The sequence below is a fragment of the Tenrec ecaudatus genome, chromosome 6 (assembly GCF_050624435.1).
Source record: "Tenrec ecaudatus isolate mTenEca1 chromosome 6, mTenEca1.hap1, whole genome shotgun sequence".
Taxonomy (NCBI): Eukaryota; Metazoa; Chordata; class Mammalia; order Afrosoricida; family Tenrecidae; genus Tenrec; species Tenrec ecaudatus.
In genome coordinates, this window is record NC_134535.1 from 162769505 (window position 1) to 162788007 (window position 18503).

The window sequence follows — 18503 nt, forward strand, 5'->3', positions numbered from 1 at the left end:
GTACAAATGTGCTTGACACAATGGATGGATAGATGGATGGATGGATTGTGATAAGAGCTGTACAAACCCCAAATAAAATGATTTTAAAAATGGATTGATATTCATGATAAACTAGATTTATGAAAAATTAAAATATGTGATCTGTTTAGTTTTACACACAGGGAGGTGTGAGTGTATATAAAAATATCTCAAAGCCTATTGTCATCAAGTCAATTCCAATTCATAGCAACCCGTGGAGGGGTCCTGAGGCTGGGAATCTTTATGAAGCCGGACAGCTTTAACTTTCTCTCTGGGAACAGGGGGTGAGTTTGAGCCTTGCCGTTAACAGTACAGTGCTTACCAGACAGTGCTTTATATATTATTGAAGACTCCTTACATAAGGATGTGTGTGTGTGTGTGTGTGTGTGTGAGCTGAGGTGCCAGCAGCATAAATATTTGATGCATTTTAATTATGCTGTTGGTGAATATCCATACATATGCATATCATTGTATAAATGAATACACCTTATATATGTGGTTTATATGTATACATGTATATTTCTTTCTGTCTATAAAACAAACCAGATCACATATTTTGATTTTTTAAAATCTAGTTTTATAATGAAAACCAATCAGTTCAGAACTTTTCTTTCCTCCAAAACATTAAATATTCCCTTTTTCCCATCTTTTTTCTCAGAAATTCCTGACAGATTATATCATTTTCTTTTTACCAGGGTGCCTTATATTAAAATATGTGCTCTTCTGATGCATCCACCCTGAGAAAGCAAACCACTTGTAATTAGACTAGAAGAGATTTGGATGTCCTGAGACCTGGACGATGTCGGAGTTAAAGAACTAAGCCACTAATAAAAAGGTCAGGTTGGTGGTTCAATCCCACTTGCAGCTCCAAGGTACAAAGATACAGCAGTCTGCTTCCTAACTACATGCATTTTGGAACTGCTACTGAGGGTCATTCTATTCTGTCCTCTACATTGACTATGAGTTGGAATCAATCGGAGGATAATGGTTTTTTAGGGGGTTATTTATTAATAGTTTTGATCTTAACCATCTATCCAGAGATATCCTAAGACAAGGTTGGGGTGCTCCAGATGTGCTCCTGTTGTAGGTGCCTTGTAGCGACCTTCTAGAAAACAGACAGAACAGACTCATAGCAACCTCCTAGAAAACAGACTGAACAAGCTCATAGAAACTTCCTAGGAAACAGACTGAACCAGTGCCCCGTCTGGTGCCATTCTCACAACGGAGTTACGTGTGAGTCCATCGGCACAGAGACTGTGTCTTTCCATCTGGTCAAGGGTCTTCCTCTTTTTTCCTTTGCTTCCCTTCTACTTTTCCAAGCATGATGTCCTGTTCCAGACACTGGTTCCTCCTGATAACATGTCAAAGTATGTGAGATGAAGTCTCACCATCCTTGCTCCTAAGGAGCGTCTGGCGGACCTTCTTCCAAGGCAGATTTCTTTGTTCTTCTGGCAGTCCCTGGCACGTTCAATATTGCTCACTGACACTATAATCCAAATTGATCAGGTATTTGTGACACTGGCACCCCCAACAGGCCAGGAGATCCCTGACTCCTACCAGATGGAGCAACACCCAGACAGCCTGAAAGGTCCCATGCGAAGGATCTGATTTCCAGAAGGGGACCCACTGCAGGATGGAGTTGAGAGGCACAGAGGCCTCCAGAGTTCAGTTCCTTTTAAAGAGTGTTGTGAACAAAAGGATGTGGTTCAAAGATTAGTGTTTTTCTTAGGCCCAGCAATCCCACTCGAACCATCCAGCCAAGCATGGCCACGAGGGACATCCTTCTTTCCAGAAGAACCTTCTGCTCAGACCCTCAGCTATGATCTATTCTTGGAGACCTCAAGAGATGGTGCTTTGACATGACTACGCTTCAAAGAAGATGTAAAATGAAGATGACTGGCTCCAGAGCCAGCAACAGGGGCCTATCAGGAATGAATCCGCATGTTCCAGAGGAATCGCTCAGAAAGCCATACATCAAAGACCGGCATGGGGTGGAGGGAGGGCCGTGGGCGAAAGTATACCCACGCATTGAATCACATTCGCAAATGAACAGAAAACACGTATGCGGTCACCCGGTGGAAGAATACAAGAAGGTGTGATAGAGCAGAGTAATACAAAGGAAATGCTATTTCTAGGCATTTGCAGACAAGTGGTGAGCATTGTGGCTGCTAACTCACAGTGGAGGTGTGCGTTCACTGACAGGTGCCTTGAAAGAAAGATCTTCCTCCCAAAAGCCAGCCAGGAAAGCCCTACGTGGCACAGTGCTGTCCGACACACATGGTGTTGCTGGGTGTTGGAATGAACCACGCTGATTTTTTTTTGATGTTTCAGTAATGAAATATCATGAGAAAAAAGGAAGGAAGAGTTCTTTCCATGATATTAGGTGAAATAATTGAACCCCCAGTCTTTAAATCTCTAAACAAACACCAAAAGCATAAACAGAAGACACGTACATTTGGAAGGTAATAGAATGTTGGATACTCCAAATAAGACTATTTACAAATTAGTGACTACAATAGAAAACATGCTTTTTCTTGACAACAATCTTATAATATGAGTATTAAAAAGAAGCATGAAATAATATACAAGCCAAAAAAAAGAAAGAAATAGTATACAAGCAAAAGATAAAATAATGTGGAGGATTATTTTCTTGAGCCTGATGAGTAATTTGCAGCATCAAATGTTCCTGAATATAACTCCTATTTTTAACTTCTTGAAAACTCATTTGATAAAATTTCTTTCACAATAACCATCCAAATCAAAGCACCTGATAACATTGAAATACCTTCAACTGCCAACTCTTACCAAATCCCCTTGCCACAAAGTCTACCCAAAATAGAGACAAGAGCTCAAGAAGACAGTATCTAATAAAACAAGATATTGCCAGAAAGAGTATAGAAATCACAGTTTGTTTGTTTACAAAAGCGCCACTTTTAAATTTATCTCTCAAATAAAGGCAGCAAATGTAGGCAATAACTCAGCAATACAGAAAGCATCAAGCACTGAACTTTAAGATTATGGGGAGTTAATAAAGGTTATCAATATTTAGAGTTGATTGATTTCATGTCATTTTGTAAGTCAATAGCCAATAGTTCAATATGATTATATCAAATGAATAATATCTAAAAATGTAACTCAAAATTTCTTCTTTTGTGTCAGTGGATGAATATATCTTGTTGGTGTACAGAATTAGTCCAATCTGTGCTTATTTTCCTTCTGTCAAGTAAAGCAACTTACCTATATTCCATTTACCTTAAATTGATACTGTAGTGATATATGGATATAAAATATGCTGAATGCAAGCTTGATATTTAACGATCAAGGGGGGGTCATGGAGAGAGAAGAGAGAGAGGGAGAGGAAAGCATGAACTACTATTTACAGTCATATATTAAAGTCTTTTGTAGGACATGGTTCAGAATAAACATCTTTCTCTCTTTCCCCATTGACAGAACAATACCCTTCCAACCCTGGCCCCCACCCGTTACTCAAAACTCTTTCATGGTAAACAAACTAGTCTCTAGAGAAGATGCAAACAGACTGACAAATAGTGGATCTTATTGAGTCCCTGAGGAATCCTCAGGCAAACTTGAGCATGGTCACCATTTAAGGACCAAATCAAGCACAGAAAAGAATGTGTGTAGGACAATGAAGGGTTTTTCTTCTTCTAAGTCTAAGGACTCCTAGCGGAACTGTGGTTAACCTTGGGATGCTACTTCACAGGTGGCGGCTCAAAGCAGGTGAAAGAGGTACTAGTCTGTTTCCTTAACTGGACACCCCCTTACAGAAGGGTCGTGGGGAGGAGATGAGCCAGTCAGGGAGCAGGGTAGCAACAATGGAACATACAACTTTCCTTTGGTCTTAAATGCTTCCTCCCCCCACTACCATGATCCCTATTCTACCTCACAAATCCGGCTAGACCAGAGCATGTACACTGGTACAGACAGGAACTGGAAACAGAGGGAATCCAGGCCAGCTGATCCCTTCAGGACCAGTGGTGAGAGTGGCGATACCAGGAGGGTGGAGGGAAGGTGGAGTAGAAAGGGGGAACCAATTACAGGCATCTACATATAATCTCCTTCGTGGAGGATAGACAACAACAGAAAAGTGGGTGACGGGAGACATCAGACAGTGTAAGATATGACAAAATAATAATAATTTATAAATTATCAAGGGTTCATGAGAGAGGGGGAGCAGGAAGGAAGTGGGGAAAGTGAGGAGCTGATATTAAGGGCTCAAGTAGAAAGCAAATTTTTTGAGAATGATGATGGCAACGAATGCACAAATGTGCTTGACACAATGGATGGATGTATGGATTGTGATAAGAGTTGTATGAGCCCCCAATAAAATGATTCAAAAAACAATCGCAGCCTTGGAAACCCTATGTGGTGGTGCTTTTCTGTCCAAAAGGCCACTGTGATTGACAATAAATTCAACGGCGATGAGCTTTATTTTTCCCACGTTTGGAGCAGTCTCCACGGTACATCAGAATGAAAGTGTTCGACAGTATGTGTAAAATGTGATCTATCAGAGGCCTTCTGGAATACCAGGTAGCTTCCTGAAGCTGTCGGTTACACTCTGAGATGACTTGCCTGTCCTTCACAGATTTAGAGGAAGCATGTTCCGGATGCTAACTCCCAGATCTGGACGTATCAGGTGGACCGCACTTCCCACTTAAACAACTCAACCATTGTGCTTGAGCTGCCAAAGTAGAGGAAAGTGGGTCTTCAAAGTCCCGGGAAAACGTGACAGTCATTAACTTGTGACAGAACACCATGACAAAGGGGAAAATGCCAATGTGGCCGTGGGAAGAGGTATCGGAAGTTAAAAAACATGCAACCAACTCCATGTGAATGGGTGTAGATGCAATGGAGACCCAAAATTCACCTGCAAGGTGATTGGTCAGGCCCTCTCTGAAGGGCCACGTGGAAGGGTTGATAGAGCCAGGGAAGGGGATGCCACTGATGAGACACATCACTGTCCTCCAGTTCTTTTAACATTTTCTCCCCTTACTAATAAGGTTTTTATGAGTTTCACCTCTTTCACCACGTTAGACTTGCGTATGTTCATTTGTATATTTAGGATCGCTTGGTACACGAAGGTCAAGATGGATGACCCCTCGGAGACAGTGACAGGAATGGTGGTTCCCTGAGGGTATCAGTGGGGGTGGGGGGTGGGGGAAGAGCAGATAGCATCGATGAATGGATACTCCTACCTGATGGGCTTGAATAACAGAATTGTATGGAAATGGGTATATTGAAATGTATAAGATATGTCAATCAAACTATTATTTTTTAAAGTTAAAAAATGGACGATGATAAAACCTTTCTAGATGTAAAATTAAGTGACCTATCAAAAAGTAGGAAGAGAAAATTGTTAGGTATACTTCCTCACAGAATCTAAATTCTTCCTGGTACATGAAGGGTGAAAAGTATGAATTCGCTGAGGTCATAAAGAGCTCACAACTGTACACCAAGAGAGCAGAGACATGAATTCAAAGATCAATAGTTCAAAGTCTGTCCTGACTCACATTTACTCAGTCGGCTGAACCTTCTTCAACTCCTTGAGGGGATGGCATACTTATTACAAGGATCTACAAGAGACTTTACCATTTAAAGATGTGGACATTACAAGATTACCCAAGTGATAGCCTGTCTTATGGGTTTACCTTTTCTCTCCTATGTTTCCTAGTAGCATGCATAGTCAAATGCAACACACTCACATGCATATAGGTGCAAAAGTTTGAACCATATTTTGTCTATAGAGAAAATGTGCTAATACACTTATTAACATTCTAAAACAAGGTAACCAAAATACTAATATATATAGTATAGATTCACATACATATATATGTGTGCACATATATACATATGTACACATACATATTAGCATCTAAAAAGAAAACAACGTACCAGGGAAAGAATATAGAGCATACTTTTGAAAATAACTATTTTTTATCAAAACTTTAGGAAGAAAAGTGGTTCTTCATTTTCAGGTCTATAACAAAGGAGAATTGCTTTCCCGCTGCTTACATTGAGCCACATTCAGATATATTAATGTAAAGGAGAAAATCCCCTTTTTCTGTCCACTGATAGTCACCTTGGAAAAGCTACTCGCTGCAGCAAAGGTCTGAAAGTTAACCCTCTCCCCCATCCTTCTGAAGACAGTTATCAAACCGTCTGCTCCTTCTGTGTATCCATTTGTACTTTACCAGAAAATAATGTCTACAGAGTTTGCATTAGCTAGAAATTCTTTCTGCAAAGGGCTATCTTACAATACATGGGAGCACCTATTAGATTCGCAGTGTCCTAGTCTTTGGTGGACTGGATAAACCCGTCAAATTATTTCAAGATCTTCTCTACTACTGAGTCAGCAGCCAGGAAAGGCGATAGCCGTTGCTTAATAAAGCCCATGTCCGACCATTATGGCCTGTTACAGGTTTGCACTTGGTGCAGAAACAAAGCCAGCACCGCCCAGTTTTAATTCTACAACTTGAGCAAAACAACAACAGGCAGATAAAAAGCATTCTTCCTTCCAAGTCAAACGTGATCACTTATTTCGCTAGGTTTCTCGTGGAGACAGATTTCCAGCGTTTTTCTTGTCTTTGCCCACCACACACACTACACCATTACTTTGTGAAAAGATTCCCATTAACGAACACGACTGACCGTCCGGCCAGTCTTCATTTAGTATTACAATAGAAAGCTGCCAAGCCGCATGGAAGGTCTCCCCAGAGAACAGAAAGCCACAGGCAGGAAGGGGAGGCAGCCTCGGAGTTCTGCCACACTGCAAAGGAGGCTTCAGGACTGCTGGGTTCGGCAAATTGCAGCCTGCGGCACGGATGCCTCTTTTCCAAATGTCTCTCTCCACCAGCGCATTTGCAGCCTCCCATTTGTCAAACCTCTCCTTTTGTTAGGCGTTAACTTGTCAGCTTTTAAAATGGCTTGTGGTTTCTATCCATCTTCCTTGATGGAAATGTGAAAAGTGTGAGTTAGTCCCTTTCACAAAGCATCTTGTCAAGGAGCCAAACTTCAACTTGACTGGCCCTCCGGGGGGAAATCTCCCTTCTGGAAACCTAACAAGTAGTGACTGCTCTATCATAATCCTGCCGGGCAGAAATCACAAAGGCCGCACACTAGGAGATGCGCACCTGCAAAGCAAGAGTTAAGGGGTGATGGCAGCATTCAACAACTTCCGGAACAGGTTTAAGCCTTGCAGAGGCTGGTCGGCCACCAGCCAACTGAACAAATGGTTTCACCTTCGCGGAGGAAAGACCTGAGAATGGGCAATGCAGTGGTCACACCCAATGCGCTCCCTTAGCCGGAACGATGGGAAAGGCACAAAGAGCAATCTCCACATGAGGATTGCAGAGGACATGATTAATGTTCACTGTGTACTCGAGAGAACACTGGAGACAACTCTACCTCAACATGCCACCTGACACACCTGCCCACACTGCCTCCTGCTCAACAGCACAAACGCACAGCTTCCTCAGGGTAAGCCCTCTCAGTCCATTGTGATTCTTCCTAAACACGGACTTCGCTGTTTGGGTTCAAACGCCATGTCTGTGGCCCCTCCTGAAGTCCATTAGGAGCTGTGAAGCAGATAATCCATCATCTCTGTCTGTCGAAGCTCTGGACCCAGAGGCCTCAGAGGATGCGCCTGGCACGTCAAGGTCACCTGGAGAGGCGCCCACTGTCGCGAGCGATCATGAACACTTCCTTAAGCTCTCCACGAGGCTCACGGAGGCAACGGGATTTGTGTTTGGTGAGCGGCAACGGGGAAGCTTTATTGGCATTTTCAGTACACTCATGGTAGTCTAAAGATGTTTTCTTTGTTTTTTTTCAAGGTGGGATTTATTTTTTTTAATAGAAAGAGGTGTAGCTGCCATAAATAAAATCAAGCAAGTCAGTGGGAATCAGGAGCTACAGGTTTCCACAGAGGAAAAATTTCCAAAGAAAACTTTAAAACATAAGGCTGATGACTACACAGTGCCTTCCCTGGAGGCCACCATATTTGCAGCTTTCGAAATTGGCCAAATATTTGCTAATTAGAGCAGTGTTTCTGTGAGACACTTGGGAAGGGCACTGAAAGTCCTCTACTTATGAAGTGGTTGTTGAAAACAAAAGCATTTAACTATGTAAGTTGGCCACGGGTTATGTGAGGATACACAAATATGTATTTATTCATACAAACTCACTGCCATTGAGTTGGCGCCAATCCATAGCAACCCTACAGGACAGGGTAGAACTGCCCCTGTAATTTTCTGAGACTGTAACTCTTTATGGGAGTAGAAAGCTCTGTCTTTCTCCCATGGAGCAGCTGGTGGTTTTGAACTGCTGGCCTTGCAGTTAGCGGCCCAATGCGTAACCACAATTCCACTAAGGCTCATTTTCCAGGTTTCTAGCCTGTCTGTTTGATAGCTACTGGGCTGATAAGCAAAAGGTTAGTAATTTGAACCCGAGCTGGGCTGTGATCTGCTCCTGGGGCAGAAAGACGGGACTTTATCCTCCAGTAAACAATTAGCGTCTGGGAAACCCACAAGGGGTTGCTGTAATTCAGCGCTGACTCGATGGCAGTGAATTAGTGTCTCCAAGGGAGAAAGATGGGGCAATCTGTCTCCATCAAGATGTACAGCCTCCGGAACCATAAGGGTCGGGTCTCCTCTGTCCGCCTGGGTCACTGTGAGCTGGAATCAACTGACAGCACTGGCCTTCTGATTGTACAATGGGAAGGAGAGGGCAGAAACAGAGAATGCAGCCTATATTGTCTCCCTTCCGAGATGCTCAGTCAAGCATGTTCTCCCAGCAGAGGCTCCCCAGGCTGGACTCGAAGCAGCCACCAGGCACTGGCTGGCCCCATAGACAGAGGCCATGGCTCTGCTAACGCTCCTCTTTGGTGTTGACTGAACTGAAGAAGAGGGAATACAATGCTTCCTGGGAAAACAAACACACAAACACAAGCTAACAGGCAAATTGATAAGACGACTTCAAATCTCAAAACAACAACAGGCTGCGAATGGCGGAGATAAGAACATCTGCAATAAATACATTACCGAATAAAACTTGCCTCGTGTTCCCTTTCAAGTAGGCTATCAGTGAACTCAGCCAAAGCCACACAGCACATCCATCCAGAATCTTTCCCAAATTCAAATGACTGTAAAATAGTTTCAATGCCATACGATGATCGTGGCTCAGATTCCACTGCCATTGAGTTGACTCCCAGTTGTAGGAGCCCTAGTTTCCAAGGCTGTAACTCTCTAGGGGAGTTGACAGTCTCATCCAGTGGGTTTGAACAACCTTGTAGATGGCAGTCCAAGGCTTACCTGGTAGCACCACCTGAGCACCTTAAAATGGCAATGTCTTGCCTAATAATGATTTACAGCGATTAAAAAAATATATCCATCAGCCCACAACTTGGTAATTAAAAATGAATCTAGGACTAGTAGAGCATTCATGTGCAGCGTAGTCTAAGGTTTTGTAAATTCATAGGTGGCAGGCAGGGGGAGCTAGAATTTCTTTAACGCCTCACCTGCAAATGAAAGAAGGAAGCATACCTAAGATTTGGGGAATAGTTTTAGCCCTGGTGGCAAGGTGGTTATGTTTGGGCTGCTAACCATTAGGCCAGCAGTTCGAAACCAACAGTCTTCTCCATGGGAGGGGGAGGCTTTCTACTCCCATAAAGAGGCACAGTTTGGGAAACCCACAAGGGCAATTCTATCCTGTTCTATAGGGTCACCGTGAGTCAGAATCGACTCCATGGCAGCGAGTTTGGTTTGGGAGGGATGGTTTGGGCTCTCTGGGTGGCAACAATGGGTAAGTACTGGTCTCTGAACCCAAGGATTTGTGGTTCAAACCCACCCAGAGATGCTTTGGAAGTCAGGCCTGGCGATGAGGTGACAGGCTTTTACTCTATGGAACAGTCTGCGCTGTACAGATGGGGGTCATCTGAGCTGGGATCCACTCACCAGGGATGGTCACCCCCAGTTTCCTGAACTCAGGACTTGGGGTCTTTGACTGAGTCCTCTTTCTTTCACCTGTCTTTCCTTTTCACTTGACATTACCCTAATCATTACAGTAAAATGTCCAGAGAATGGGCTATGTTGCTCTCCTAGTATTCTCTACTGATTTTACAAATAAACTGCTTAGTTCAGGAGTCTAACTTTGTGGGTAACATTTGTGTTTTTTTGAATTCAAAGAGGAAAAAAAATATGTTCTGATCTTAATATGTCTATTGAATTTCCTGAAGTGCCACAAATATTCAACTAGTTTAACATTTTAAAAATGCTCTAAACAGAAGTGGCAGATTCCATTTCATGTTGTAAATGAGGGATAATTACCACATGCATTTTAAATAAAACACTTTAAAAGACTATGAGTTAACTGACATCAACATGACAACATCATATGATACATTTGTTAAATTGCACAATTATACAAATACTATGAAACCAGAAGCTGCCATTTTAGAACAATCAGAGGGGACTTACTACTTGTATGTCTCAGAACGGATGTATTCAAAAACATGAGACACGCCCAGCTGGAACTGGTCGGCAATTGGAGTGACCCAGGGGTTGTTCTCGGCTTTGAATACTTGCTTCTGACCAGTTAAATCTAAGTTTCCTGGAAAAATGGTGAGGGGAAAAAAGAGAGAGAGAGAGATGAAGGCCATTTCATCCAACACAAATCTAATATACTGTGACAGTTACCATAGCACTACTCTAGGTACATGATTTCACGTTTCTTCGACTGCTTACCCCAAAGCACCGCTAGTGCACAATGTTAGGACAGTAACCCCCACTCGCCGCCACCCAGTCAATGTTGACTCACAGGGACGCCAGGCAGTTCGGAGACTAAATGTTTACAGGAGTAGAAAACCCAGACTCTTTCTGAGCTGCTGGTGGTTTCAAACCGCCAACAATGTGAGTTGACGCCCAACACGTAACCACTGCACCACCAGGGCTCCAGAGGGCAATACCCTGGCCTGAGAAATTCAGAAGGAATAATCAGGTGATGGGTTGTGGAGTGAAGGAGGAGACCACCTGGAAGAGCTCCTGGCATTGTTCATACGCCTTATTCCTTCCAGGTGTTTGTGGCACAGACTATACTGACTTGTTCGTGATTGAGAGAAGTCACGGTAAAAAAAAAAAACTCCCTGAAATTCTTGGCAGTCAATGTGTATCACTGCTTACCAAATCTGATCAACCCAGTTACAAAAAATAATAAGCCAAAGTAAATAAGAATGAAGCGCATTGCTGGAGTCAAATGATTGCTTTACTTATGTGCCATGAGCACATCTGAGAATCAGGACTAAAGGAATTTCATTAACATGATAATGATAGAAACTAACATTCATATAGCTCTCATCAGTTTACAAATTGTCTTTTGAAAGCATCGCTTAGTTCTGCAGCAATCTTTAAGGTCAGTTATTAGCATCACATTCTAGGTCAGGAGATTGAAATGTAGGGAAATCTAAGTACGTGTGTAAGATCAGAAATGTCTGTGTGGAGATATGAATCTAAGGATTATATGCCCTGACTCCAAATCTGAGATTCTTTCTACAGTACCTGGTGAGGCAATCGTATGAAACTGCCAATCAAGGAAGAATTTATGATCAATCAAGGATGAGTTTATGAAAGCAGCATCAATAGATCGGGCAAACCCCAAACCCAACCCAACGCCGTCCAGCCCTACACAGGGTTTCTGTGACTTTAATCTTTACAGAAATAAACAACTTGACCGTTCTTCCAGGGAGTGGCTGGTGGGTTTGAACTGGTGACCTTCAGGGAGCAGCCCAATGCCTAATCACAGTGTCACAAAAACCCCAGAGTCAATGACCAAACTCAAATTGCCAACAAGTCAATTCTGCCTCACAGGCTCCTTAAATGAGGCCCACGGGCACTGCTTTATCTGGATATTATCTATGTTAATGGTCAGGCCACCCTATTTTATGTGTATATGCACATTTTTAAGTGAAAAAGACATTATGCGTGTGGGGGGGCAGAGAAGTTCTTTAGCGTCTTCACTTATGAATGAGAGAGACCTTAGCCACTGAGATGCGTGTGGCAGCAGACTCAGTGAAGGCCTCTCTCTAAACTACCGTCCATACCCGAGTATAAGCCGACCCGAATATCAGCCAAGGCACCTAATTTTACCACCAAAAAAGGCATAAAAAATGTGCTGAAAAAAGTCAACTTACACACGAGTGTCTGCGGTACTGTACTCAGGAAGCCCATTTTAAAGATCCTGGCTCACGGCCAGGAGCCCCGGTAGTGTAGTGGGTTATGTGTTGGGCTGCTAACAGCAAGGGCGGTACCAGTTGGTACCTATCAGCTGCTCGTGGGAGAACGACGAGGCTTCCTATTTCTGTATGAGATTTAGTGTCAGGAACCCACCTGGCAGTTCTGCCCTGACCTACAGGATCACGGGAAGGTGGAGTCTACTCCATGGCAGTGAGTTTGAATTTGGGGTGCACGGACACAAACAAATGAATCAGCCAGTTGCTGTTGGACCAATTCTGCCTCAGGCAACTACACGTGTTTCGGAGTAGAACTAAGCCCTTTGGGGTTATGTTTATAAATGTTTCTTATGGATATATAAGCCAACCTTAGTATAAGCCGAGGTACCTAATTATTACCTGGGAAACCAGAAAAACTGATTGACTTGAGTATAAGCCTAGGGTGGAAAATGCAGAAGCTATTGGTGAGTTTCAATAATCAAAACAAATGGAAATAAAATTACTAAAAATTGAGGCATTAGTGGGGTAATATATTTAATATTTATTTTAAATAAAAATGTAAATAAAAGGACAACTCATTTAACATTAGTAAACCAGCCAGTAAGTGGAGAATGGGTTCAACAAAAACAATAAGTTATCAACAATGATACCTTAAGAGTACTATTCCCTGAGCTCAATCAGCAACCAAGCTAAAATGTAAAGAGTTAAAATCCTTCAAAACTGGATTCCTCATCATCATCCGTATCCCAATGCAGAGCTTCAGCTGGTGTGAGGTCATCATAGACGCTGTCCTCACTGAGATCGCCGTCATCACCATCACTGCTGTCATTTTCATACAAAGCGCAGTCTTCACTGTCATCCATAGCATTACTAATACCACATTTCTGGAAGGCACGTGGCACCATGTCTTCTGGAAGGTCTTCCCATGCATCTCGAACCCACTTTGCTATTAACTCTATGTCAGGCTTCATAAGATTTCCTCCTTTTTTGTTAGTCGGGCTTGACCAGATGACATCCATTCATGCCACATCCTTCGCATATGATCTTTAAAAGGCTTCTTTAAAGATACACGTCATAGGATGGATCTGACTGGTTAGATGTGAGTACACAAACATTCAAAGCCCTGCAGGGTCAGCGGAGCATTGAATGACCAGCAGAGAAACGGCAATCACCCATGAGATAACGGGAACTTTTCCCATTACCTCGGGGGTCCCCAGCGAGATGTTACACATTGCTGGGGTACCACTGCCCCATGTATAAGCCGAACCTCAGTTTTTCAGCACATTTTTTGTTCTGAAAAACTCAGCTTATACACAAGTATATATGGTAGGTAAAAATTTATGGAACATGATAGTTTACTACTCAACAATTCTTTTTTTTTTAAATTTAATCATTTTACTGGGGACTCGTACAACTCTTATCACAATGCATACATCCATCCATTGGGTCAAGCACATTTGTACATTTGTTGCCATCATCATTCTCAAAACATTTGCTTTCTAAAAAAAAATCCAACAATTCGTACACATTCTGATTTTACTCATCTACTGCAATCCCCTCACATAATCTCGCCTCCTTCTAGTTTCCTATCTCCATTCTTCCTTCTTTCCTAACTCTGGTCTTTGTCCTTGGGTAAATGCTGCCCTTTTGAACTGAAAAGCTGGATTATTTTAATGTGGAGGTGCATTCAGTTCCAGAGATGACAGATATGGCCAATAGACTTAGAGGTCTAACAAATCTTTATTGGACCAGTAAGCCTGGTCTCTTGTGTGATTTCGAGTTCTCTTCTGAATTCTTCTCCCACTCTGCCCAGAACCTTCCAATGTCATCATTTCCAGAGCAGTTGCCTCTGGCCTCAGGGTTGTGGAGATTGATGTCTGTGTGTTCTATCAGTGCACTGGACTAATTGTTTCCATATGTCTTTTGAGTTCCATCATTCCTCTTTCCTCTGGATGGGACGATCCCAATAGTTGCTGGTTGTGTCTTGGTTGTAGCTATAGCTGGTTGTAGCTACTCACCAAATTAGAATATATACTATTTGTCTTTGAGAAGTATGTTACCATTAACATTGACCTTGATGTCCCCGGGCACTAGCTCCATCGGGTTTGCTGAAGTTGTGATCTTTTAGTGTTTTGCCAAGATATTTGTGGGTCTGATCACTGCCCTCTTGGTTAATGTTCAAATGCTTTAACCATTTGTGCTACCCAGGGACCGATTTGAACATAAATATCCAACAATTATTCTTTCCAAGACACAACCAAATTAACCTGTCTGTCCTCTTCTGCAACTCTACTACTAATGTTATTATAACTGATAATTTGGGAAAACAAAAGTGTTTCCTGGGATGTACGTACCACTCATTTCCTAGCTTATCTGAGTTTGAGAAATGAACCGTGAATGAATTTTTTTTACTAAGAAGATGATATAATCTTTTTACTTAAAATAATAGAATTTGTAGTTTGAATCTTTCTTCTTTTTGGTATAGGAACTTGTACCCATTCATAAAAATAGAGTAAGAGCAAACAATAAAAAAGACAATTTCACAAACCGCTTTAAAAGAAAATAGATATTACTAAATAGTACCAGGGAAACCCCTCAGGACCAATAATAAGAGGAGTGATACCATGAGGGTAGGGGGAAGGTGGGGAGAGAAGGGGGAGAAAGGGGGAAATGATCGCAAAGATCAACGAACACCCCACCTCCAGGGGGACAAACAACAGAAACGTGGGTGAAGGGAGACAGTGTACAGTATCAAAAAAATGAGAATAAAAATAATTTATAAATTATCAAGGGTTCACCAAGGTGGGAAGGGAGGGAGGGGAAAAAAGAGGAGCTGATACCAAGGCTCATGTAGAAAGAAAATGTTTGGGAAATGATGGCAACATATGTACAAATGTGCTTGATACAACTGATATATGAATTGGTATAAGAGCTGTAAGAGCCCCCAATAAAATGATTTATTAAAAAATAAAATAATAAATAGTATCAGAGAGCGATTCGCCACTGACTTTGCAAAACTACTTTAGACCTTATTGGCATTAAATAGACTGTCAATATTGTCATTTTCCTCATATTAATTGTTAAACATTATTTTAGTCAGCTCGTAGGACTTTGGAGGGTAATTGATTAATTTGATTCTCCAAGCCAGGAATCAGAAAGCTGTCTAAAGCAAAGGAAAATCTAAGCGTTGCAGTGATTCTACAGAGTTGGGAATCTTACCTCGGTTTATTGGAAATGGGCTATCATTTATGGTTTTTGTTTTTAACTTTACTTGGGGATAAGGTGGGAGAACGAGAGGGCTTTCTATTACAGCAAAGAGTTACGGTCTCAAAAACTCCCAGGGGAGGTTCTAGCCTGACCTATAGGGTTGCTGTAAATCAGCATCAACTCAGTGGCAGTGCATATTTTTCGGTTTTTCAAGAGAGGGCTCTTCCTTCTCAAGCATGAAAATGATCTCTTAGACCTAGTTTGCTCTAATGTATGGCTTCTCTTCCAGAACCTTCTCTCCTTATTTCCTTTACTCCCATTTCCTAATATTGAATATAAATTTCTGGGTGAAAAGCCATGCATTTCAAAACAATCTGTACTTTTGAAGAGTCATGTTTTTTTAAAACATTTTATTAGGGGCTCATACAACTCTTATCACAATCCATACATATATACATCAATTGTATAAAGCACATCTGTACATTCTTTGCCCTAATCATTTTCTTTTTTTTTTCCCTTTTCTTTTTTTACATTTTATTAGGGGCTCATACAACTCTTATCACAATCCATACATATACATACATCAATTGTATAAAGCACATCCACACATTCCCTGCCCCAATCATTCTCAAAGCATTTGCTCTCCACTTAAGCCTTTTGCATCAGGTCCTCTTTTTTTCCCCCTCCCTCCCCACCCCCCCTCCCTCGTGTGCCCTTGGTAATTTATACATTGTTATTTTGTCATATCTTGCCCTATCCAGAGTCTCCCTCCCCCCCCTTCTCTGCCGTCCATCTCCCAGGGAGGAGGTCACATGTGGATCCTTGTAATCAGTTCCCTCTTTCCAACCCACTCACCCTCTACTCTCCCAGCATCATCCCTCACACCCTTGGTCCTTAAGGTATCATCCACCCTGGGGGCTGGAGGCACAGGGAAGAGTCATGTTTTATATGCATGTATATTTTACTCAAGCACTGGGTCAATCTACCTAGTTGAGGACCTTACTCTTTTTTGGCTGCCCCTCTACTTTACCCAGCACAATGCCCTTCTCCAGGGACTGGCCTCTCTAAGCACATGTCCAAAGTACGTAAGATGAAGTCTAGCCATCCTTGCCATTAAGGGGGAATTCCGGCAGTACTTCTTCCAAGACAGATCTGCTTGTTATTTTGACAGTCCATTGTACTTTTAATAGTCTTTGTCAGCATCATAATTCAAACACATCCATTAGTCTCCCTTCTTAAAGGTCGACTTTCACATGAATATCACGTCACCAAGAATGCCATGGCTTGCCTCATGCACACCTTGGTCCTCCTGCTTTCCAACACTCAAAGGCAGTCTTGACTGCTGTGTCCACGAGCATTGATTGCGGAACCAAGCAAGATGAAATCTTTTTGAAAACGCCCATCTTTTCTCTACTGATCGCGCTGTTACCCAGTGACACAGTGGCTGCAACAACAGTGCCTCAAGCATAGGAACATCTGTGAGGATGGTCAGGACCGGGTGGTGTGCTGAGCACAGGGTCACGGTGGGACAGAACAGACCCGGTGGCCACCACACTCCTTTGCCCATTGTCCATAAGAGGGATTCTTGGGGAATGAAGCTTAATGCGGCAGGCTGTTAGCCAAAAGGCTGGAAATGCTGCTTCAACCAGCAGTGCCTTAGACGAGTAACCTGGTGTTCTACCTCTGACTGAAAGACATGGGATTGTCATGACTAGGAATCCTGGGAAGGTGACTCTTCAGGGCTGGTTCTTAGAAAGCACGGCCATTGAAGGAAGGGCCAAGATACCAGGCAACCGTAACCATGAGGTAGAAATTCACTCAGAAGGTGAGGGTGGAAGCACTGGAGACCAGTAAATGTCTCGTAAAACATCAACTAATACTTAATGGATGCTCACATATTATCATCTCCCAGGGCTCTCAAGACCCAGCCCTACCCACTGACCATGGGAAACCGAAAAGAGATTCTTAGGGAAAGTGTATGTGTGCCACCAGAAATTTTTTAAAGAGACCCTTGAAAACCATATCAGAAAAGGAAGCAAAGCAAGTCCTAAGCCAAGGGATAGCTTTGTCGATTTTTAACATCGATTTCCCTCTCCCCTCCAAACGGGGTTCTCCAACTCAGACTCAGACTCTGAATTCTTCATTAGTAAAATTTCACCCGATGAGCACGCGTTCAAAACTCCCCAAGATGAACGAGTCCATCCAGATTGAGTCCCTCTTAGCATCTGGCTCAGAAAGGGGGGGGGGGAGGGGAATACAAGCTTTCCTTTGGGGAGAAGAGTGGGGGAGGGGGGCTGCCGAGTCGGTACAGTTAGAGTCCAGAAAAGTGCTTGTGTGTCCATCACTTGGAACAAGAGGGTCAAGGAAGGGAGGGGGCATCCCGCAGACAAGTCTCCATCGTCTGAACGATGCCGAGGCATGTTGTGGGATACACGGCGAGCTGGAGACGACTTATTCTTCCCCCTAGGTTGCCTTGCAAGTTTGTCCTCTGCGGGTCCAAGGCTTTCACCAATAATCCAAAAGTAGTGCAATGACAGGACGAATGGAGCGGGTCTGAATCCCCTGAAACTCTCCTCTGGGAAAGAAGGACCTGCCTTCTACTGCCAACAACCTACAAGCCCACGTGGGCGTGCACACCGGCTCTTGCTGAGTTTGCAGTCGTGGTAGGGCTGCTCCGCTGGATACTGAAGTTCGGCGGTCCCTAATTGCCCCACGGAGAAGGCGGATCTGGGGGAATCATGCCAAGAAAGGTCAGCCAAGACTTCCTTTCAAAGGAAGCCCTCGAGAGACCTGTCATCCCAAGTGATGTCTTCATTTGGGTGCTGTCAACGGAGATGGACGAGGCAGGAGGACAGTGCTAACTGGAGCGTGTGGGGGGACTCGGAGTGCCAACGAGATGCAGCTCCTTCAGGGAAAAGGAGTCGCATCCTGATGTGTGAAAGTCGGGTAACCAGAGGGAACCCCGAGTGATCCAGGAGCATTTTCACTGGCCTGTTCAAACCTATCTGCACACTGTAGCTGGGGTGGAGGTGGGGGCAGGTTG

At 43.1% G+C, this 18503-nt stretch overlaps 1 protein-coding gene across 2 annotated transcripts in view; it reads right to left on the reverse strand.

The window, feature by feature from the left end:
- RSU1 (Ras suppressor protein 1) overlaps positions 1–18503 on the reverse strand; it is a 257042-nt gene that overhangs the window by 105536 nt on the left and 133003 nt on the right. For both annotated transcript variants that reach the window (XM_075552447.1, XM_075552446.1), the window contains one exon: positions 10506–10638. In XM_075552447.1, the coding sequence (XP_075408562.1) occupies positions 10506–10638 (133 nt within the window). The remainder of the gene's footprint in view (positions 1–10505; positions 10639–18503) is intronic.